Raw genomic sequence first — 20,294 nt, forward strand, 5'->3', positions numbered from 1 at the left:
TGAGCGTCCTGCCTGGAATGGGCCCGTTTTGAGGATCGGGGGAGGGGAGAGAATTGAAGGGGGCCATGGGGGAGGGGCGAGATGCTGGGCCTGGGGACCTCACGCGGGCTAAGGGCGCGGGTGGGGTGGGCGACAGTTACAGTGAGCCCTGTCCAGCGCCTTAACATTGAGCCCCAGCAGGCAAGCAGGTGCCCATGTGCAAAGTGTCCCAGGGTCGCTGGGGTAGGGCAGTTCTGGGATGGAGTGGAGAGTGAGAGAAATAGACAGCTCTCAGCCCTGGGGAGCTCTCTTCTAGCCACTTTGGGACACAGGGGTCTCTGATTCCCCAGGCCAGCATGGACACGTCACAACTGTGGCCGTCCAGCTTGCAGTCGCCTCGTAGTTAAGAGCACAATCCTGGAAACAGACTCCCTGGGCTGAATCCAGCCCTGCCACCTCAGCTGTGTGACCTAGGGCAGGTGACTTAACTTCTCTGTGCCTCAATGTGCTCATCTGTCCAAAGGAATAATGACAGTGCCCACTTCTTGGGCTTGTTTCCACAGCACAGAGTCAGGCACCACTAAAAGCCCGATATCAGCTTAAAATCGTTGTCATTATTATTATTCTCTCCAGCCCGCGTAATTAACAGGCTAGACCTGAGTTTGCAAACTGGCAGGCCAGGGTCCAAATCTCCCAGTAAATCTGTTTTGCTTGGCACAAACCACGTTGTTAAATTTTTTTTTTCTAATTTGTTGCCAACAATTAAAAATTGGGAGATATGCACACTTTAAAAAAAAAATCTGGAGTCGGGCTTCTCTATAGAATCAGACATTGCAGCCACAGTAGGCCCACAGTCTGAGGGCCTCCAGTCGGCTACCCGCCTTCAGCCAGGACACTTGTCTCCCATCCACCACGGTCCCATCTCCATGGACCTTCTGTGGCATCACTTGCCTCGGCCCTGCCCCAGCCCACAGCCCCATGAGGTCTGCTGGGAACAGATCCTATCCCTGCTGGGTTTGCAACCCAGCAGGTGCTTAAAACATATTTGAAGAAATGTGCACTCAAATGAGAATTTGACTTAATGGGGCAGTGACATTTTAAGAAGACCCTCAGCGCCTGGGTGCCCTTGGCTCAAGGAGAAGGCGACAGAGTCCAACCTCAATTGCATGTACCCTGGGGCCCCAGTGAGCCCCCCGCTCTCCAGACCCTCTCCCGGTGGCCAGCAGAAGAAAGTTCCAGTCTCTGCCTGATCCCACTCTCTCATCTTCCCTCTGCATCTTCTCCTCCCCAACCCGCTGTGTGAGATTTTCTGCAAACCACACACAGGGGTCTTGCAATGCCCACTCCTGAGCAGCTGGTCCGAGGCCCAGGGCACCAGAGAAAGCCACGTTCTGTCTCCCGGTTGGTACTTGCAACCCCTGGTCCATGCTCGTCTCATTCAGACAAGGCCCTTTTTTATATGTAGTTTGAAGCTATTCAAAAAAAGCTACTGAACCACCTTTAAAATCCCTCCCTCCCCCTCCTTCCCACCCCAAAACTTTTTCCCCCTCCCCTGACTGTTCCATCACTTAAAAATGGCTTAACCAATTTGGGTTATTTTTAGAAAAATGCCTGGCATGTTGGCTGACAACCTGTATTCTAAGTTTCAACCTGATAGGGAAGAGACAGAGTTTATAAACGCCTGGGGAGAAAAAAAAGAAATGCACAAAACATTGTTTTAGAAGAGAAATTGTCTGAAACTGACCCCGTGGGTCCCAGGCAGGGGGAGGCAGGGGGGCGACGTGGGTCTGAGCAGGAGGTTTCAAGGGCACAGAATGTGATTTGTCCTTCTGAGCTTGCCCCACGTGGCTAGCAGACTGGATGCAGTGTCAGTATGGATGGTGAGGGCCAGGACAAACAGACATGGATTTGAACCCTGGTTCCAGCACCCTCTATATCCTTGAGCCAAGGACATACCTTCTCCAGGCTCTCAGTTTTGCCATCCATGATAAGGGGGTCCTAGTAACTGCCTCAGACAAAATGCTTCACGTGGAGCCTGATGCGCATGAATTATCCACAGAATGTTGGTGAGCCTCATGGTGACCCTAGGAAGAGACGAGGAGGGAAAAGCCCTAGAAGGAAAGCCAGTGAGAGCTTTATGGATTTAGTGGCTGCTGACTATGGCTTCTTCTACCCCCCTGATTTCTGTGGAGATTTTTTAAAATCAGCCTTATTGAAGTATCGTTTACATACCATAAAACTCACCTAGCGTTCACGTCCAATTCGATGATTTTAGTAATGATTTGCAGAGTTGCACAACCATCGCCATAATCCAGTTTTAGAACATTTCCATCACTCCAGAAAGATCATTTGTGCTCGTTTACAGCCACTTTCCAATTCCACCCCCTCGCCAGGCGGTCATGAATCTACTTTGTGTCTCGATAGATTTCCCATCGGACATTTCGTATAAATAGGATAGTGAAATATATAGTCTTTTGTTTCAGTCTTCTTTCACTTAGTATCACGTTTCTGAGATTCATCCATGTTGTAACGTGTATCAGTCTGCTGTCCTTTTTGTTGTTAAATACTATTCCTTTGAATGGATAGACCACAGTTTGTTTATCTGCTCTTCCACAGGTGGACATTTGGGTGGGTTCCACTTTGTCTGTTGTGAATATATCTTTCTGTGGACATGCAGTTCTGTTTCTTTTGAGTAGAGGTGTAGCATTGCTGAATTGTAAGTCAAATCTTTTGTTTTATATAGGAAACTGCAGGGCTGTTTTCCAGAGAAGGTGTACTATCGTGCATTTCACACCCGGCAATAAAAAGTGCATTTCGGTTGCTCCACACCCTCACCAGCCCTTGCAGGCTCTTCTGTTGACATGCGAGTGGGCATTTGTGGTCCCTGGTTTCGATCGGGTGGCCTGGGTCTAGGCTGGGGATTGTGGGAGCCGTCGGAGCTTGGGGCAGTGAGTGGGGGGGGGGGCGGGGGGCAGGGGAAAAAAACCCACGTCCTCGTAGCTGCTAAAGACATGCACAGTCCAGTGGAATAACATTCTGCGACCGTGCAAATGTCCCGTATCGGAGCAATCCCATATGTAGCCACTGAGGCGCCGCTGTGATGGCTGAGCACTTGAATGTGGCCAGTGCAACCAAGGAGTCGAGTGCGTGCTTGTGTCTACGTTAATTTAGCTTTATTGAATTTGAGTAGCCGCTTGAAGTTACACCGTGTCAGTGCAGTTCTAGAAGTTCTAAGTCACAGCTTGGTTTGTTCTCTGATCTCAGTGAGTCTTTCTGAGGACTGGTCAGGGTTCAGCCCGCTTCATTGCTGGGATAGGGAGGAGGGGGCTGGGGGAGGAGGGGGAGCCCTGGAAGTGCAGTGGAGGGGGTTAGGTCGGGGCAGGTGGTGGGGTCGTGGGGAGGGTGTGGGCGGACTCTGGAGCGAAGAGGACTCAGGTTCAAGTCGCAGCCCTGTCACCTCCCAGGTCTGTGGCCTGGGACAAGTGACCTGTCCTCTCTGAGCCTCCATTTCTTCATCTGTGAAATGGAAATGGTGACTGCATCTGGAGGACTGTGGTAAGCCTCCGAGAATCACGAAAATAAAGCCCCTCGTGTGGTTTCCCGCACTCAGTGCATGCAGAGAAGTAGCAGGTGGTGCTATTATTATATTTACTGTTGTTGTAGTTACTCTGCCTGGTCCCCAGGGTTAGATAAAGACCTCCTGAGCTCTGCACCCCACAGCCTCACCCATGGACGCTAGGAGGCTGGGCTGGCAGCACCACGTGGGCAGGAGGGACGTTGTCTGCTGGGTCCGTTGCTGGGTCCTCAGTGCCTGGATCAGCATCTGGAACAGAGTAGGCGTCCCCTAAATGTTTGTTGGCTGGATGGACAGATGGATGCACGGGTAGATCCAATAGGCTTGTCAGCAAGCAGGATGTAAGCAATGCTGGGGCTCCCAGAGAGAACTCCAGTCTCCTTCGGAAGGCACGGTTTGACAGGCAGCACTGGGTTCCGCGCCAGCAGTGGCCGAGACCTGCTTTCCCTTCCATAAACCACCCCTTCATCTCGGCAGGGATGTGGTAGGGGCGTGGACTGGGTTCGTGCCACCCGTGGCGGGTGGGGAATGGATAATGGTGGCTGAGTCTGCCAGGCCTGACTCCCCTCCCTCCGCCAGCCCTCAGCAGATCTGCTCGGAGGAGATCCAGCAGCTGAGGTGTCTGCATAGAAGAGTAGGACCTTGAAATGTGCATGGATTCGCATCCAAGTAATTCTGCCAGGCCCTAGAACATCAGGGACATGTTCAGCAGCAGCGCTTCCCCCAGCCCCAGGCATGTTTGGGGGAACCCACCGGTTCCATTTCATCCATCCTGAACTTTCCGCCAACTTTGCTTTTTTTCCCCTTTCTTCCCTGATCTTCTCTCTTCACTCCCATGTCTAGTCCCCAAAGTAACATATTTCCATCATACAGAATTGTTATTTGTTTTATTTGTGTGACACGCCTTATAGTTTTCAAAGTATTTTCATATCCAGTATTCTCATTTGAAGCCCAAAGAAATTTAGCAAGGTGAACATCCATTCAAAAACTGTCCATGAACTCCAACCATTAACGCCCAGTCCTGGCGCTGGGGATACATAGAGGACAAAAGGAAATCCTTGCCTTTGCACAGCTATGAAAGGGAGGTGGCGTCGGACAGACTTGGGTTCAAATCTCACCTGCAGCACTTGGTTGCTGGGACCTGGGGCAAGTTACTGCACCTCTCTGAGCCGTAGTTCTCCCATCTGTGCTGTAGGGATAATAAAAATACCAAGCGAGTTCCAGCTATGTCTCATTTAAATATCTCCAAATATCTAGAAATATTAAGCTCCTTTATGATTACCTTCATCCAAACTGTCATCTTTTAGTCTTGGGAGGAGGTAGACAATTAAATACACCGTAACTTCATCCTTGCAGGTGGTGGTGGATGCTGTGTGGAGAGAAGCAAGAGAAGATGAGGGGCCTTGAGTGAAGGGGCGGGGGTGCTTTGGAGTTTGGAGACTTGGGGTCAGGCAGGGTCGTGCTGAGGTGAGGACCCACAGGCATGGGGAGGGAACTGAAGACAGAGTGGACCGCATGTGCAAAGGCCCTGAGGTGAGGAGGCTGGCACGTTGGAGGACTGGAAGGTGGTGGGTGGACCCTATAGAGTGGGGGAGAGGACCCCCCGTAAGGCTGAGCTGGGGGCTTTCGTAGGCCCAGGTGAGTTATCTGGGTTTTAACTTAAGACTGTGGCAAACAAACCATGGGAGAGTTTCCAGCCAGAGAGAGACAGGACCTGATTCATGTTTTACAAAGTTCATTCCTGCTGCCATGAAGCTGGTCTGTAGCAGATAGGGGTGGGGCCAGGAGACAAGGAAAGAGGCCCTGGAGATAGTCCAGGTGGCAGTGATGACAGTTTGGATGAAGGTAATCATAAAAGGAGCTTAATATTTCTAGATATTTGGAGATATTTAAATGAGACATAGCTGGAACTCGCTTGGTATTTTTATTATCCCTACAGCACAGACGGGAGAACTAAGGCTCAGAGAGGTGCAGTAACTTGCCCCAGGTCCCAGCTGCCAAGTGCTGCAGGTGAGATTTGAACCCAAGTCTGTCCGACGCCACCTCCCTTTCATAGCTGCTGGAATCCTAGCACTTCCTCTTCTGGGAGCTCAGCTCTGTCTCCTCCAGCTGAAATGATGCTCGCAAAGCATTATCCCCATTTTACAGGGCGGGAAACTGAGGCTGTTCTCCCAGCTGGAGAGTAACCAGAGACAGGATTTAGCTCCAGCCTGGCTCCTGAGCCTTCATCCAAGTCCGATGCGGGGAAAACAAGAATCCTGTGTTGTGTCATGGGCCTCTTTAGGTTCTGGAGGAGAAAGCAGGCCAGATGGGCAGTGAGAAGGGAAAGGGGCCCACAGCCCGGAGTCTAGGACTGGCCAGTCTGTCCTCCCCGAGTTTTCAATTAGTCAAGAAATACAGTAAAAAAAAAAAAAAAAAAAAAAAGCAATTCTGCACAAACCGTATGCTTGTGTATGTCTGTCTTTGACTCAGTGTGAACTTGTGTCTGTGTATCTGTCAGTGCAGGTGTCCCTGTACGCCCCTGTATGTGTTTGTGTCCCTGTGTGTTTTTATAAGTCTGCATGTGTGTCTGTGTCCGTGTGTCTGTCCGGACTCATAGAGAAAACAGCCTGGGAAAGATGCTGCCTCCTCCTGGCGTGCCCTCTGTGTGCTGTGCTGAGCTCTGTTTGTTTATTTTGCCCTCTGTCATTTCCCTTTTTGGCTGATGAGCAGCTAGTCCTTCTACAGAGACCTCGTGTTAAACCTTGGATACAGAAGCGGGTCCCCTTGGGGCTGGGGAGGGAGGGCATTTGGAGGGAAGTGTCCTGCCTGTGTCGTCTTTGGAAATGGCCTCTTGTGGTTTGGGGTGGCAGGGGTTGCCCCTGGCCGCGAGGCTCAGGTGTCATCTCCCCACCGTGGAGAGGTCGCCACTCTGTCCGTTGCTTTTCTTCCTGTGCCATGAAGGCAGCCAGGGGGGTCCCGGGTGTGGTTTCTGGCTATTACATTACACTCAGCCCGGTGGGAATTGCAGCATTAACACTGATGACAAACATTTTAATAAAATAGGGGTAAAGGAAAAGGGATGGGTGATTTTTTTAAATAGCTGTTTTTCTTCTGTCTCTCTCTGTCCCTCTCATTCTTTCCTTTATGGAAGCAGCAAAGGCTGTAGAGGGGGACTGTGCCCAACTTGGAGTGAAATATGTGCACCCTGGGCTGGGACACAGCCTGTGAGATGCCTCTGGTTGAGGTATTGGGGGGAGGCTGGGCTGGGGGGTTCTGTCTGAGCAGTAGGGGGCCTATAGGGTCTGTCTCAGGTGACCCTGCCAGGGCAGTGCCCATTCAAACCTGCCCCCATTCCTGGAGGTGGCATTGCTTGGAGAGATGTCTTCCACCCCTAAAAAGAATGGCTGTGGCATAATGGGTGCGGCTAAATTAGGGTTGCAATGTTAAGGGGTGTCCCTGGGCGGTGGGGAGGGGGGGTCAGGAACATCAGCAGAATTGCGGAGAGGGGTGCATTTAGTTTGACCTCTGGGCCCTTTTCTTCCCTATCACCCTTATAAAATATTTTTCTATAGGAATGTTTCTTTCTGCCTTCAGGCTTACAAACCAGACCCCACTGGGGCGTTTATTAAGTCTAATTCCTCCCATTCATTTAGGAGGAAATTGCATCTACAGATTCCTTCTCGGTGACCCCAAACCCCCACTTACTCCCCAGACATTCCTGCCCACATTTAACAATAATACGATGAGACAGGGTGACAGGGCACTTGCCAAAGTCAACAGCAAATGAGGGGACACACCAGGCATAGGCCCGACAGCTCCTGCCGTGGGTGGCACTTGACCACACCCAATCGGCAGCCCCTATGGGGTCTTCTCTCTCAGGCTCACCTTTGGTCTCCACTGGCTGATCCCCACAACCCCACTCTAGTTGGTGAGTGCCATGGATTCCTTTCCTGGGAGTCCCTAAAATCTGTCATCTCCATCTCCCGCCCTCTGCCCCGATCCTGCCTCACTTCCCTGGATTAGAGCAGCAGCTGGCATCTCGGCTCCCCCCAGCCCTAGGCTCGCATGGCTTCGCATGCTGCCTGAAGACATGTGCCCTGTCTGCTCAACAGTCTCCTCTGGCTCCCCAGTGCTTCGGGCTGTAGCTGCACAGCTTTCCTTGCTGCTCACGTGTCCCTACTATGCACCCAGGCAGTCAGCCATCCCCAGCACTGCCTGGGCTCTCTGGGCCCCTGCCTTTGCCCATGGCCCATCCTCCCTAAGGGATTCCCCAGATACGCACACTGCGTTCTGCTGGAACGGCCTGTCTCTCCACCAGCTGCTTCCCTCAGGACAACGCGTGGACATTTGTGTGGCTGTCGTCTCCCCCGAACCAGCTGCATGAGCCTCTTGCAACCCTACCTAACATACAGCAGGTGCTCAGTAAATGTTTCCATCCCCTTTCTGGGTTTTGCCAGGTCCCTTTCTTAGCCCCATGTACTAGTGAACCTTTCCAGAGCTTCCTGAGGCACCCATACACCTTCTTCCCTCTCCCCAAGCTTCCCTCCACCTCAAAATAGAGGCTGCTGGGAGGAAGGAGTTAAAGAAAACGTGTTGAAAGGGGGCAGTCTTCAGAGATGGTGCAGAGTTTGGAGGAGGATGGAGCAGGACTCAAGGCCCAGCCCTGCTGTCGGCTGACCAGTGATCTTGGCTGATGGGCATGAGCTCTCAGAGCCTCGTGTGCAAGAGGGGTTAGGAGTCAGGACCCCCCAAAGATGAGATGAGCTGAGGTGTGAAGGCATGGGACTGCAGAGCCCAGGCTGTGCGGGGGCTGGCTGGATGCCTGGACGAGAACCAGGGGGTGCTCTGGAGAGGGAGGGGGGTCAGAGGGCTGTGAGCCCCAGGCCAGAAGCTGTGGGGACCAAGGGGACCTGGTTCCTGTAATGGGGTAATTATCACACTGTGGCCCCTAACAAGTGCTTGTTACCAAGTAGGTGCTCGGGGAACATTTGATGAATGAATGAATGTATGAACAAATGAATGAGTGATGACTTGCTCCCATCTCCCCCGTTTTCACAGAGGAGGGTGAAGAAACCCAGAAGGAGCTATGTGGTCACTCCCCAGACAGGAGGGGTCCCTGGTCCCTCACCTGGCACCCACCAGAGGGGCTGCTTCATTTTCCTGGTGCCCACGAGGTTTTGCATTCTACGAATCCTGGGATAGAAAGCAGCAGTCATGCGCAGGAGGAAGCCATGTGGTGCGGTGGGATAATTGGGCCTCTAAGGGCTTCCTCTTTCAGGGACAGTGGCCTGGGGTCCCGTCTGCCTCTGGAGGGGGCTTGTTTTCTTGCCTGATGCTTCCCGGGGCTGGAGTGGGATGAGGCACTGAGTGGGGGCAGCTGCTGGGGCGGGGAGGGGCCCAGCGATGTCCGCTCACCTTGCATTTGTTCATTTAGTCATATGTTCATTCATTCGACAAATACCAGGCACCTGCTATGTGCCAGTCATCAGAGGCACAGAGACCCTGTCTTTGTGGGGCTTACACAGGAGGCAAAGAAGTTAGTCCGTATTGTGTCAGCTGAGGGCAATTGCTATGGGAGAGAGAAAAGGAGGCATTTGCTCTTTTAAATAAGATGGTGGGACAAGCCTCAGTGGGAAGCTGACGTTAGACCCGAGAGCCCGAGGCGAGGGAGAAAGCTGAATGGGATCCTGAGAAAACAGCCTTGCAGGCTAAGCTAATGGCCCGTGCAAAGGTCCTGAGGCCGGAGTGTGCATGGGGTGTTCAAGCTCCAACGAGGGAGAGTGGGAGGAGGTGAGGCCAGAGATGGGTCCTGGGGGGCCTTGAGGTCATGGGAGACCTTTGAACTCTGAGGGTGGGGTGGGGGACACAGAAGCTCTCTGAGCCTAGGAGGGGCAAGATCTGCCTAAGGTTTAACAGGATTCCTGTGGCTGCCAGGTAGGGAGGGGAGTGTAGGGGGCAAGGGCAGCAGTAGGGAGCCCAGGGAGGGGACTCCCACGGTGGCCCCCATGACAATGGCCCAGCACAGGGCAGCAGCAGTTGGGAGGATGAGAGAGTGGCTTGACTGAACAGGATTTATTGATGAGAGCTGCTTCCCCAGCACCGCCTGGGGGCCAGCCCCAAGCACCCAGCCCTTCCTGCAGCCTGGACCTCATCCTGCCAGCACCCCCGTGGCCAGGTGACACTGTTACTCCAGTTTACAGCAGCGAAAAGAAACAGGTGCAGAGAGGCAAAGGACCTGCCCAAGCTCACACAGCCAATAAATGCGAATGTTAGGACAAGGTTTACCTCTGGGCCTGCCTCAGTCTGAAGCAAACTGCTGGCTGGATTTTCTGGAAGCCAGAGCTGTGGGAGCTGCTACGAGGCCCTGATGGTCTGCAGTTTTACTTGCTGAGCTCCCTACATGACCAAAAGCTCCAGGCGGGCAGAGCAGGCCCAGGCTTATTCCTGGCAATGCTGTAGATACTTAGTAAATGGTCATTGAATGAATGCATGGGTGGATGGACAGATGGATAGAAAAGCTGACCAGGCCCAGCCCTGCTCCCGGTTTCAGGTCAACTGAATACTAGTGAAGGACAGACGGGTCAGAAAAAGGCGGCCAGTTCTGCCTTGGAAGTGTGGCTCCAAGGAAAGAACCCAGAGAGACCTTGGTTCAAGTTCATGGTGCTGCTTCCTAGCTGGTGATCTTGGGTTAGTGGCTTGGCCTCCCTGCAGATCCTCACAGGGCCATTCATTTGCTCCCCCTTCATTTGCTTCCTTGACAACTGGTTCCAGAGACTGCACTGCACTCCCAGCACTTGTGGGGGCTTAAGTGAAATTGTGGGTGTCACTTTGCATGGGCCTAACACACAGTAAGACCTCCTTGGGACAGTTATCACCGTTAGTATTATCTCTGCACTGAGAGTTTGCTGAGTTGTTGGAAGCCTCTGGGCACACGCCCAGGCCCCCGAGGTTTGGCGGAGGTCCCCCTCTGATGGGCTTTTTCATCTGCGTGTGAACTGTCACTCACCCCAGCCCAGCTGATTGAACGCTGAAAGCAAGAGGCTCCTGTTTTCCATCCTCGGTCTTGGCTGAGAACCGCTTCTCGGAGGTACCACCCCTTGCCCTGGCCTCAGATAATTGGCCCAATACATCTTTGGCATCTGAAATTTACATACAGTGCAGGGAGTGATGGATGGCTCAGATAACCCAGGCTGTCTCTCTGCCGTGGCTCTGTTATCCATCTCCGCGGGCTGCAGAGCCATCCGTCTTGTCTTGTCTCCTTGCTCCTGGCAGGCCAGCATGTGCCCTCCCATCCCAGGTCATTCCCACCCCACCCCCCACCCCCCAGGGCTCTCATGCCTCCACTGCACACGGAGCAGGTACCTCTGCTTTAAGAATCCCCTGAAACCCTCCCCCAAATGTCTACCTGGGACTCTGATGCAAAGCCCTGATAGGTCCTTGGACCTGGGCTATGCAATGGGTCTCTGCAAAGGCAGACTCTCTTGCCCCCGCCCCAAGGGGCTTCTCATGCTTTTATCTAATGGCCATTCATTCCACAAACATTTGTAGAGTGCCTGCTGTATGCAGGGCATTGTGGATGCAACTGTAAAGAAGACAAGACATGGTTTCCTCAAGGGACCGACATCCCGTTGGCCGATGGTTAACATTTGGGAGAGCCTCGACACTGTGCCAATCAGTTCACATCCTTACCATCTGGTTCTCAAGGGATCCCCACAATACCCTATGGACACGAGTTTTTATCCCCATATTACAGACATGAAAACTGAGGTGACGCTGCTAGGGAACTGTCTGTGCCAGGATTTGAACCCAGGTCTGTAGACTCCAGAACCTGAACTCTGAACCTCATCGGTCACTGTTCCCCAGACAGGCTGGCCCCTTTCAGGGCTTTAGGCCCTGACATGTAGCATTCAGTAGTTCAACCAACAGACAAACATTTCCAGAGAGCCTACTATGTGTCAGCAATCATTCTAGGCACTAGGGATATAGTCAGGAAGGAGGGACCCAAAATCTATCCCTTGCCCTCATGGAGCTTTCATTCTTGGAAACAAAATAAATAAGTAAAATATAAACATATGTGCCTCAGAGATATCACACGTTCAGTTCCAACCCACCACGATAAGAAGCAATAAAAGCAAATCACACGAATTCTCCGGTTTCCCAGTGCATATAAAAGTTATGTTTACACTTTACTGTAGTCTATTAAGTGTGTAATAGCGTTATGTCTAAGAAAATAATTTATACACCCTAATTAAAATGTGATGCAGAGATACAGTGAGCACATGCTGTTGGAAAAATGGTTGTGATAGTCTTGCTCAATGCAATTTGCCAGAAACCTTTAATTTGTAAAAAAGAAGAAAAAAAGAAAAGCAAAATCCGCAAAGTGCAGTACAGTAAAGTGCCATAAAACGAGGCATACCTGTAGTGTGTTTGGTAGTGATATGTGTTAAGGAGAAGGAAGCAAAAGGCAGGGACAGAGACTCATTAGGGGGCTGTTGGAGTAATCCAGTTCCCACTGCTTGGGACGCTTTCCTTCTTTATCTAACAAACTCTTCATCCATCCAACTCAGCTCAGATGCTCCCACTTTGGTGACTCTTTACCCCAACACAGTTAGTCACTTTGCTTTCTGTGCTCCCGTTGCACTGTCCTCATAGCTCTCATATTGCACACAGTGTTCGAATTGATATGTCTGTCTGTCTCTTTCACTGCCCTGAGAGCTCCTCAAGGTCAGGGACCAGATCCGGTTGGTTTCCATACACCAGCACTGTGCTTGGCACAGAATTAGGGTTCAGTAATTAGTTGGATGGATGATTGAATGGGGATGGTTGGATGATGCCTGGGTGCATGGATGTGTGAATGCATGGGTATGTGGGTGCGTGGATGTGTGGATGCATGGGTATGTGGGTGCGTGGATGTGTGGATGCATGGGTATGTGGGTGCGTGGATGTGTGGATGCATGGGCATGTGGGTGCGTGGATGTGTGGATACATGAATATGTGGGTGCGTGGATGTGTGGATGCATGGGTATGTGGGTGCGTGGATGTGTGGATGCATGGGTATGTGGGTGCGTGGATGTGTGGATGCATGGGTATGTGGGTGCGTGGATGTGTGGATGCATGGGTATGTGGGTGCGTGGATGGGTGGATGGGTAAGTGGGCAGGTGGGTGGAAAGATAAGATCCAACATCTCTGGTTGCATCTTCTTGCAATAAGGTGAGAGCAGAGCACTCCATGCTTGTGTTTGGGAGCATCAGTGACTGTAGTGGAAGTCAGAATCACTGCTCATATTGTTTTTCCATATCTGGCCTGGAATCTCAACTGTCACTCCATTCGCATGTCCTTATGAGAGATAATGCACAAAGAATTAAAAGAAAAAAAGAGATAATGCACATAAAGTTCTTGGCACAGTGGGTAGCACATAATGGGTACTCGAAATGTTACTACAAACTGTTGCTTTCTATAAGGAACTTCTGTGTAAGATTTCATTTGAAGGGAATGTTAAAAAATGAAATCTGGTGGAGAATATTAGAAAGGGTAACAAGGTCACAAAAGAGAAGCCTGGACTTTAGGGAGTGGGGAGAGTTCAGAAAGCCTTCCTGGAGGAAGAGACATTTCAGTCGAGACACAAACGATAAGTAAGATCAGCTGTAAAGACCGAATGAGATCATCCAGGCTGAGGGAATGGAGTTCGTGAAGGCATGGAATTAGGACACTCTGGCGCATATGGATCCTTGGGAGGAATTCAGTGTGACTGAGAAAAACACGAGGAGAGGGGAAGGCAGGATGGGGCTGGCAGGGACCCAGCGATGCCCAGCTCAGAAGTGTGGAGCTTGTCCCAGGACAGCAAAGAGGCATAGGCGGGTTTTGGGGCAGGGAGGGGCAAGCAAGCTGAGACAGCCTGTTTCCTTCACAAAAATCCCTTTGAGGGCTGGGAAATCCAGAGCTCCTTGCTTCCTTAACCCCTGCCCCCAACAATCACTGTGTCCTTTTTAGAAGTTTCTTGGAATTGGTATTAGGAGATGTCTGAGTTTGGGGGGTCTCTTAGAGCTGAGAAACGTGTGGGCACATGTTGGGGGGTGTGCATGCACAGGTGTGTGCTGCTGTGTTTCCTTCCATGAACATGGATTCTGCCTCAAAGCTTCGTGCATAGTTGGCATGTCCAGGTGTTAAATTTTTTTAAAAACCAGGTGTTCTTGTAAGGTTCCCAATCCCTCCAGGTTGGGGAGACCTATTTAAATCCAGAATGCTCACCTTTCCCTATGGAAAGACAACTGTTTTCTCTCTCCAACCAAGACCCACCTTCCCTTCCTAGGAAATCCAATTTCTTACCCAGTGGTGTGACTTTGGCAGGTAACCTAAGCTGTCTGTGTCTCAGTTTCCTCATCTTTAAAATGGGAGGATCAGATTCCATTAGTGTTTGCCAAAGTGTGGAACAGCCCCCCACTGATGGGACAGGAGTGACTGTGAGAAGTAGGTGTGGGACACTTGCCACTGATGGGACAGAGAGTCATTATGTAAAGATCAAAAGTAAGCAAAATTTATCTATGGTTACTTAGGGGGTACTTGGAGGGAGCACTAGGGAGCCATCTGCAGAGCTGCAAATCTATATCTTGATCTGGGTGCTGGTTAACATGGGTAGAAATTTCATGTAGCTTAAAATTGAGCTTACGGTTATGTATATCTTAATCAGAAAGAAAAAAGGAATCAATTCGAAGATAAAACACTAAGTAAATATTAATGGAGGCAGAATATCAATACAGCAAAATTCATGCAGAGGGGCATTGTGGTTGCAGTTTGGGCAGCAGTGGACTGGACAACTTGAAGGCTCCTTCTGGCTCAGCTGTCCCAAGGCCCTGAGACTGAGCGCCCTGGGGGTCTGAGTCCCAGGACGGCCCGATGGCAGACCCTCTCAGGGCTAGGGCACTTGCCGGACAGCGGGCACTTGCAGTGAGTGAGCGGGGCAGGACGAGGGCAGGAGCTGGTCACACGCCCGGTCCGTGGGGCCCCTTCCTCCCAGCCCAGCTTCTTCCTTGGGCGTCCTGGTCCCGGGAGCAGCTCGATCCCAGCTTCCTTTCTGTCTGCACATTGGCCTGAGCCTCAGCTGCATCTATCATCTGCTTCAAGCTCATTAAAATTATTTCTTTTTAGTTGCAAATGGGCTGTTTATGATGATCATTATTTGAATGGTCTGTGCGGGGCTCCGGGCTGTCTGCTGCTGATGGTCGGTTAATCAGATGAGTCTCCTCCCAGACTGGGCCTGGCCCCAAGTCTGGGGCTGTGTTAATCATGGCTCCCCTAGGGCTGGGGGGGCTGGGGGAGCTGGGGGGGGAGCTGGGGGGCCGGGGTGGGAGGAGAGCCGAGTTCTGTTAGACTAACTAGGGACAGGCTCTGTTGGCTGCGCGTTCGCGGTGGCTCAGACATTTCTTTCCAAGACCTCATTTTACAGCAGTGCTGGTTTGTTTATGACAGAGGTTTTGTCTGTTGTAGTTGTTCCTTAAAAGAACTACAGTGCCATGAGCTTTTTTATTAAGCTACTATTAGATGTGTCTATTTGAAAAGATCCGTGTTGAGTCTGGAGTTGGCCCTTCTGCTTTGTTGCTGTTTCAATAGCCTTTCTTTTAGGGTCGGGGGAGCCGTTTTCAATGCCTTTGCTTGATACAGTAAAACTTGGCAATATTCTCTGTCACTCCCCTCTCTCCCCCCCCCCCACTTTTTTTTCTTTTGAGATTTTTACTGACCTGTGAAATTCACAACTCTGAGAATCACTGATCTATGGGGTGTTTTCTGAGTTCTCAGCCTATCTAAATAAACGGTTACTATCAGCCAACAGGGCATTTCACCTGCATATATCGTTTTTAATTAGGCTTCCTGAACACCCCTCCCAGCTCATTTGAAGTGGATCAGAAGCCTGCTGTAGAGCAGGGCATTCAAGTTTTGCCTTTATCCACACCTGTACTATTAGAATGGGCTGTAATTTATTTCCTAGCCCCTGCTCGAATCACCTTATGTACAGATTAATGTGTTTGTTACGTGAGATGATGTATGTAGAGAGCTTAACGCTATGCCTGCTACGTGGTCAGCCCTAGATAAATGGTAGTTATAATTACTGCCTACTATTATTATTATGACTACTACTAACAATGATTTGACCTGTGGTAACTGTGGCAAGAATTCAAGCTTGGAGGATGAGCCTAGATCTAGGCCAAGTTGAGATGAGAGGAGTGTGGACGTCAGTGACTTCATCTGCTCCTAGAGGGCCAAGCAGGAAGGGCGCCAGGGAGAGCAAGAGCTGGGCTTGCAGTGGGGCCAGGCAGACATCCTGCAGCCCGGGAGGCTCTGGGGGAGGGAGCCAGGAGGTTGCAAGGCTTAATTGTTTGCTTACTGAAACAACACATCAGGCAGTTGGAATTATTCAGTTCTGAGCTCTCCTGTCAGAGCCTGGGTTTTGATGTTTTAAATGAGAAGTCAACGTTTAGCCCCTTCCAGGCATATTAGTTGCTGGGGTGCAGGGAGGTACAATGTCCTAGAGACTTAAAACAAAAACAAAAGCAAAAACCCCATAGCGTCAGCTACATGCTAATCCAAAAACGAATGATGTGAACTCCAGTCCCGGTTGTGTTTGTCCTATAGCAAGGCCAGAATCACAGCGTTGTCAAGAGAGGTGACAACACCCGAGAGCACTCTGCTATAACTCAGTCGCGGTCCACACTCTGTACCTTCCCTCCTGCCAGGTGAGCCTTTGCCCACCTTCTTGTACCAGCCAGTTGGTCCTCATCCACCTTTGATCAGCTCTGTTGTGCAAACGGCAGGCCTTTCCCCCAGAGTCTCTGTGTCTCATCGTAGCTGATTGTGCTTTCTGTGTTGTGCATCCGTCTGTAAAGGATGATGAAGCAGAAGCCTCTCTTATTCACCTGTCAATTTGGTCAGAATCTGTTTTTCGACTTCTTTTCCTCTCTCATGACACCTTGAACCTTGCCTGGCTAAAATTCCATGGGATATTTGGACTGGAACTGTCCCCCTCCACGCCCCATCCCCCACAGTGTCCCCAAGTCGCTGTACCTTGTGCTGCAGCTTAGACTTGATTTCAGCACCTTGGAGAGCACCTCAAGTCCCATTCCCCGCTCTCTTCTTTTTTTTTTTTTACATTACATTACATTTTTTACATTACATTCTTCATTACAGCAGTTGTTGGTTTACATACAAATCATTCAGAAAGTACAGTGTTCACCTATACCCCTTCACACACAGTTTTCCCATCATTAACACTTTGCTTTAGCATGATGCTTTTGTTAAAATTGACGAACCAGTCATGTAATACTATTAGCTGTAGTCCATGGTTTACATTAGGGTTCCCTGTTTGTGTTGCACAGTCCTAGGTTGTTAGATTTTTAATTTTTATTCTGGTAACATATATACACCCTAAAGTCTCCCCTTGGCCTCATGGTTCTCCAAAGAGATTGAGACATTACTCCAGGAATCAAAAGCCTCCCCAGTTCCTTCAAAAGGCCCCAAAGGCTTGAGAGAGACACTTGTCCCAACTGTGGGTTTGAGGGGCTCTCCAGCCCCTGATTGGGTCCAAGGGTTCACAGTACTATTGCAAACTGCTATTGAGCAGATTTACGGCTCTCAGACATGATAGAAGACAATTACCATGCGTTTCGTCTCTTAGAAGGAAAAGGATTTGTAGCGGGTTAATAGTACTTTTATTTCATTATCTAATGGTAGAAGTGTTTCATTGTATGTGCGAGATGAATGTGTATTAGCGATGACAAATGGGGTCTTTCAACACAGCGCTGGGCCTCATCCTACATATGTTAGATTAAAGAGTTCACCCTAGAAATACATTCTCGCATCTGCGTGTGTGTTTTTAATAAATCTGATTGCGGAAATTTATTGCATCACCGGATTTAGGAAATTATGGGGCTTGATTGCTGCAAATATAATCGGGTGATATATACAGAAATGTTCCTCAAGTTATGGTCCTGGAAAAAAAGCCCATCTCGGGATGGTGCAAGAAAACAACAGACCACATAAACAGAGCATATCTTGAATTATGCAAATGAAATCCATGACAACTAATGGTGAATTGTACTCCCCTTGTGAAACTGCCACCATTAAAGTGAGGAAAGCTGCAAGAGGGGTGATCAAATATACATGTAAGACCAGCAGACATTGTCTGTGATGTGTGTGTGAGCTGGAGCCACCCCCTTCCATCCTCACTCTCTTTCTTCGCTTGCTGGTACATCCTGTGAAAACCTGGTCTGACGCCTTCTGCACACAGGCAAGGCGCCTTCCAATCCATTTCCTCTGCATCCAGGAGTCATCAGTGAAATATTTCTTATACTTGAAGTGAACCTTAAATGATTTACTGCAGGATACACAAAAGGTCAGCTTGCTTCTTATTGGCACCTTCATTTTTCCAAAATCTACTGAAATTAAAAAGCCATCTATATCTTAAAGGGCGTATTTATGGACCCTTAAGTGTAAGTAACTCATAGTTGGACCAGTTCCCACCTCTGATATATGAAAGCTGTCGACAGCACTTTCTTACACTATAATATGCCCATACAATATGCCGCACTTTACTATTTTGACATGGTTTGGAGATGTTTTCTACAGTTACTGACAAGCTTATGCCATCACTCCTTTGGAAATTTAAGAGGTGGGGCTGGGGGGGTGGGGAAGATATGAGGAGAAAAAAAAAAGTACCCAACTTTATGGGAAATTATTGATCTGGTCTGACATCCAACGAAACAAAAAAAAAAAAAAAAAATAGCTGTCCTGGATTTTTTTCAGTTACATCCTCAGTTTGGTAAATTATTCATTTATGCCAGGAGTCAGTATCCTGTCTTTTCCAGCTTCGTAAGTTAAGAAAACTTGTTTGGAATGCTGTTTTGTGTGATGGTTGAATAGAAAAAGAAGGGGAAAAAAATCTTTTTCTTCTCTCTCTTTCTCTCTCTCTCTTTTTTTTAATTGTTCCAGAAGGAGCTTAATTCCGTCGCTTCTGAGCTGTCTGCCCGGCAGGAGGAGAGCGAACATTCTCATAAACATTTAATTGAACTCCGCCGGGAATTTAAGAAAAATGTACCTGAGGTACTGTATATTTGCTGTTATAGAATTAATGCAGTGCGAATGCAGATTTTTCTCTGTTCAAACTATATTTTGAAAACTGTAGATATAAGTGACTAACAAGAAAAGAAGCTAATTAGACACCAAGAAAAATTACAGCTGCCCCACCCACCCACCCATACCCAGCCACCAGCAGACATGAGTGGTCCTGGGAGTGACCCTACCTCAGCATTGAAAGGGACCCCCCACCCACCAATCCCGGGGAGGGAGGGGGGTAGGGAGAGACAAGCACAGGCGTGTTTCTATTTCTTACAGGGCAAATGTGTGCATTCCTTTCCCTTCTCCATCAGGCCCCCTGTTGCGTCTCAGATTAAAAAAAAAAAAAAAACACGTGGTGGGCATAAACACAAGCAGGAGAACGGGGCTCTTGGACCGCATATCGCTTTGACAGGGTGGCCCATCTGCACGGTTCTGGGTGATGCATCGGGACCCTCGGCCCATCCCTCCCCCAGAGCCAGCCGTGCTTTCCCCATGCTCAGCAGACGGCCAACGCTTGCGCCCTCACCCTGCCCTGCTCGGGTGCCCTGCACCTGGGACGGGGTGGCACAGGGCCTGGCATTTGGGAAGTCAGTGTCTGAACATGGGACATTCCATTTGTTCCTCAACTTACCCCCTGCCCATCAAAACCACCCAGAGGTGGGAGCCCCTGCTGATGGAGGAGGGTGCTGTGGAAAGATGGGGGAAGAGACAGGCCAAGCAAGGAATCGGGGTATAAGAGGACAGAGGGGTTGAGCTGCCACATCTACCTCAGTCTCTTCCTTGGAAAACCCTTTTTGCACAAGCCATGAAGACCCCTGGTTCTTCAAGGCATGGAAAGGAACTAGGTTCTCACTAGAGCTTGGCTCTGGACCAAGTGGAGAAGGAATCTTAGCTTTGAGGGCTTAGGGAGGTGGGCTTGGGAAAGAGGGGTGAATCTTCAGGAAGGTCGAAGTCTCTGGTTTGGCTGCAAGAAGACACAGATTATGCTGAGGAAGCCCCCTTGCCTATTAAACTGATTTTTCCCCGAGAATATGGTGCCAGCAGCTTTGCCTCTGACTCTCCAGCCTCTGGGAAGCGGAGCTGAAGTGACCCCAAATCTTTGCAGTCCCCATGTGCCCTCCCTGTCTGGTGAAGAGACCCTCTGTCACTTCCTCCTTTCCCCACCTGACCACGTGGGAGCCCCCAGGTGATGAGGGAAATCCAGGCCAGGTTTGAAGCCTCCAAGTTCAGCTTATATAATTTTAATACTGCATAATTATGCAATTATGTAATTAGCAGGAATAAGTTTCCACTCCTATTATAGTCACGCCTCTGAAAATTCTCATTTTTGGAACTAGTCTCTCCTGATGGAGAGAGTCATGCCAAGGCTTTATTTAAGAACGTCATCTGGCTGGTGCCCAGCTTACCTCCAGCTCGTGACTTTTCTCAGCTTCCCCCAGGGCAAAGCGGACAGGGCACTGGGCTGCCGGGAACGGCCTGCCTTGGCCCAACGTCTCCCTTAACCTTCCGTGGCCCTCGGGTTTGATTCCCCTGAGTTCACTTGACTGTGGGGTTGTGAAAAGTTCCTGTTTGGGAAGCCTGGCGATGTGGGTTCAGATGCCAGCTGTGCCACCCACTTGCATTGTGGCCTTGAGCAACCCTGCCATGCCCCCTC

General features: G+C 50.1%; 1 protein-coding gene across 6 annotated transcripts in view; it reads left to right on the forward strand.

Annotated features, from left to right (window-relative positions):
• Positions 1-20,294, forward strand: part of CUX2 (cut like homeobox 2) — a 261,759-nt gene that overhangs the window by 134,025 nt on the left and 107,440 nt on the right. For all 6 annotated transcript variants that reach the window (XM_077159854.1, XM_077159855.1, XM_077159856.1 and 3 more), the window contains exon 2: positions 18,515-18,625. In XM_077159854.1, the coding sequence (XP_077015969.1) occupies positions 18,515-18,625 (111 nt within the window). The remainder of the gene's footprint in view (positions 1-18,514; positions 18,626-20,294) is intronic.

Source organism: Tamandua tetradactyla, chromosome 5 (genome assembly GCF_023851605.1).
Source record: "Tamandua tetradactyla isolate mTamTet1 chromosome 5, mTamTet1.pri, whole genome shotgun sequence".
Classification (NCBI taxonomy): Eukaryota; Metazoa; Chordata; class Mammalia; order Pilosa; family Myrmecophagidae; genus Tamandua; species Tamandua tetradactyla.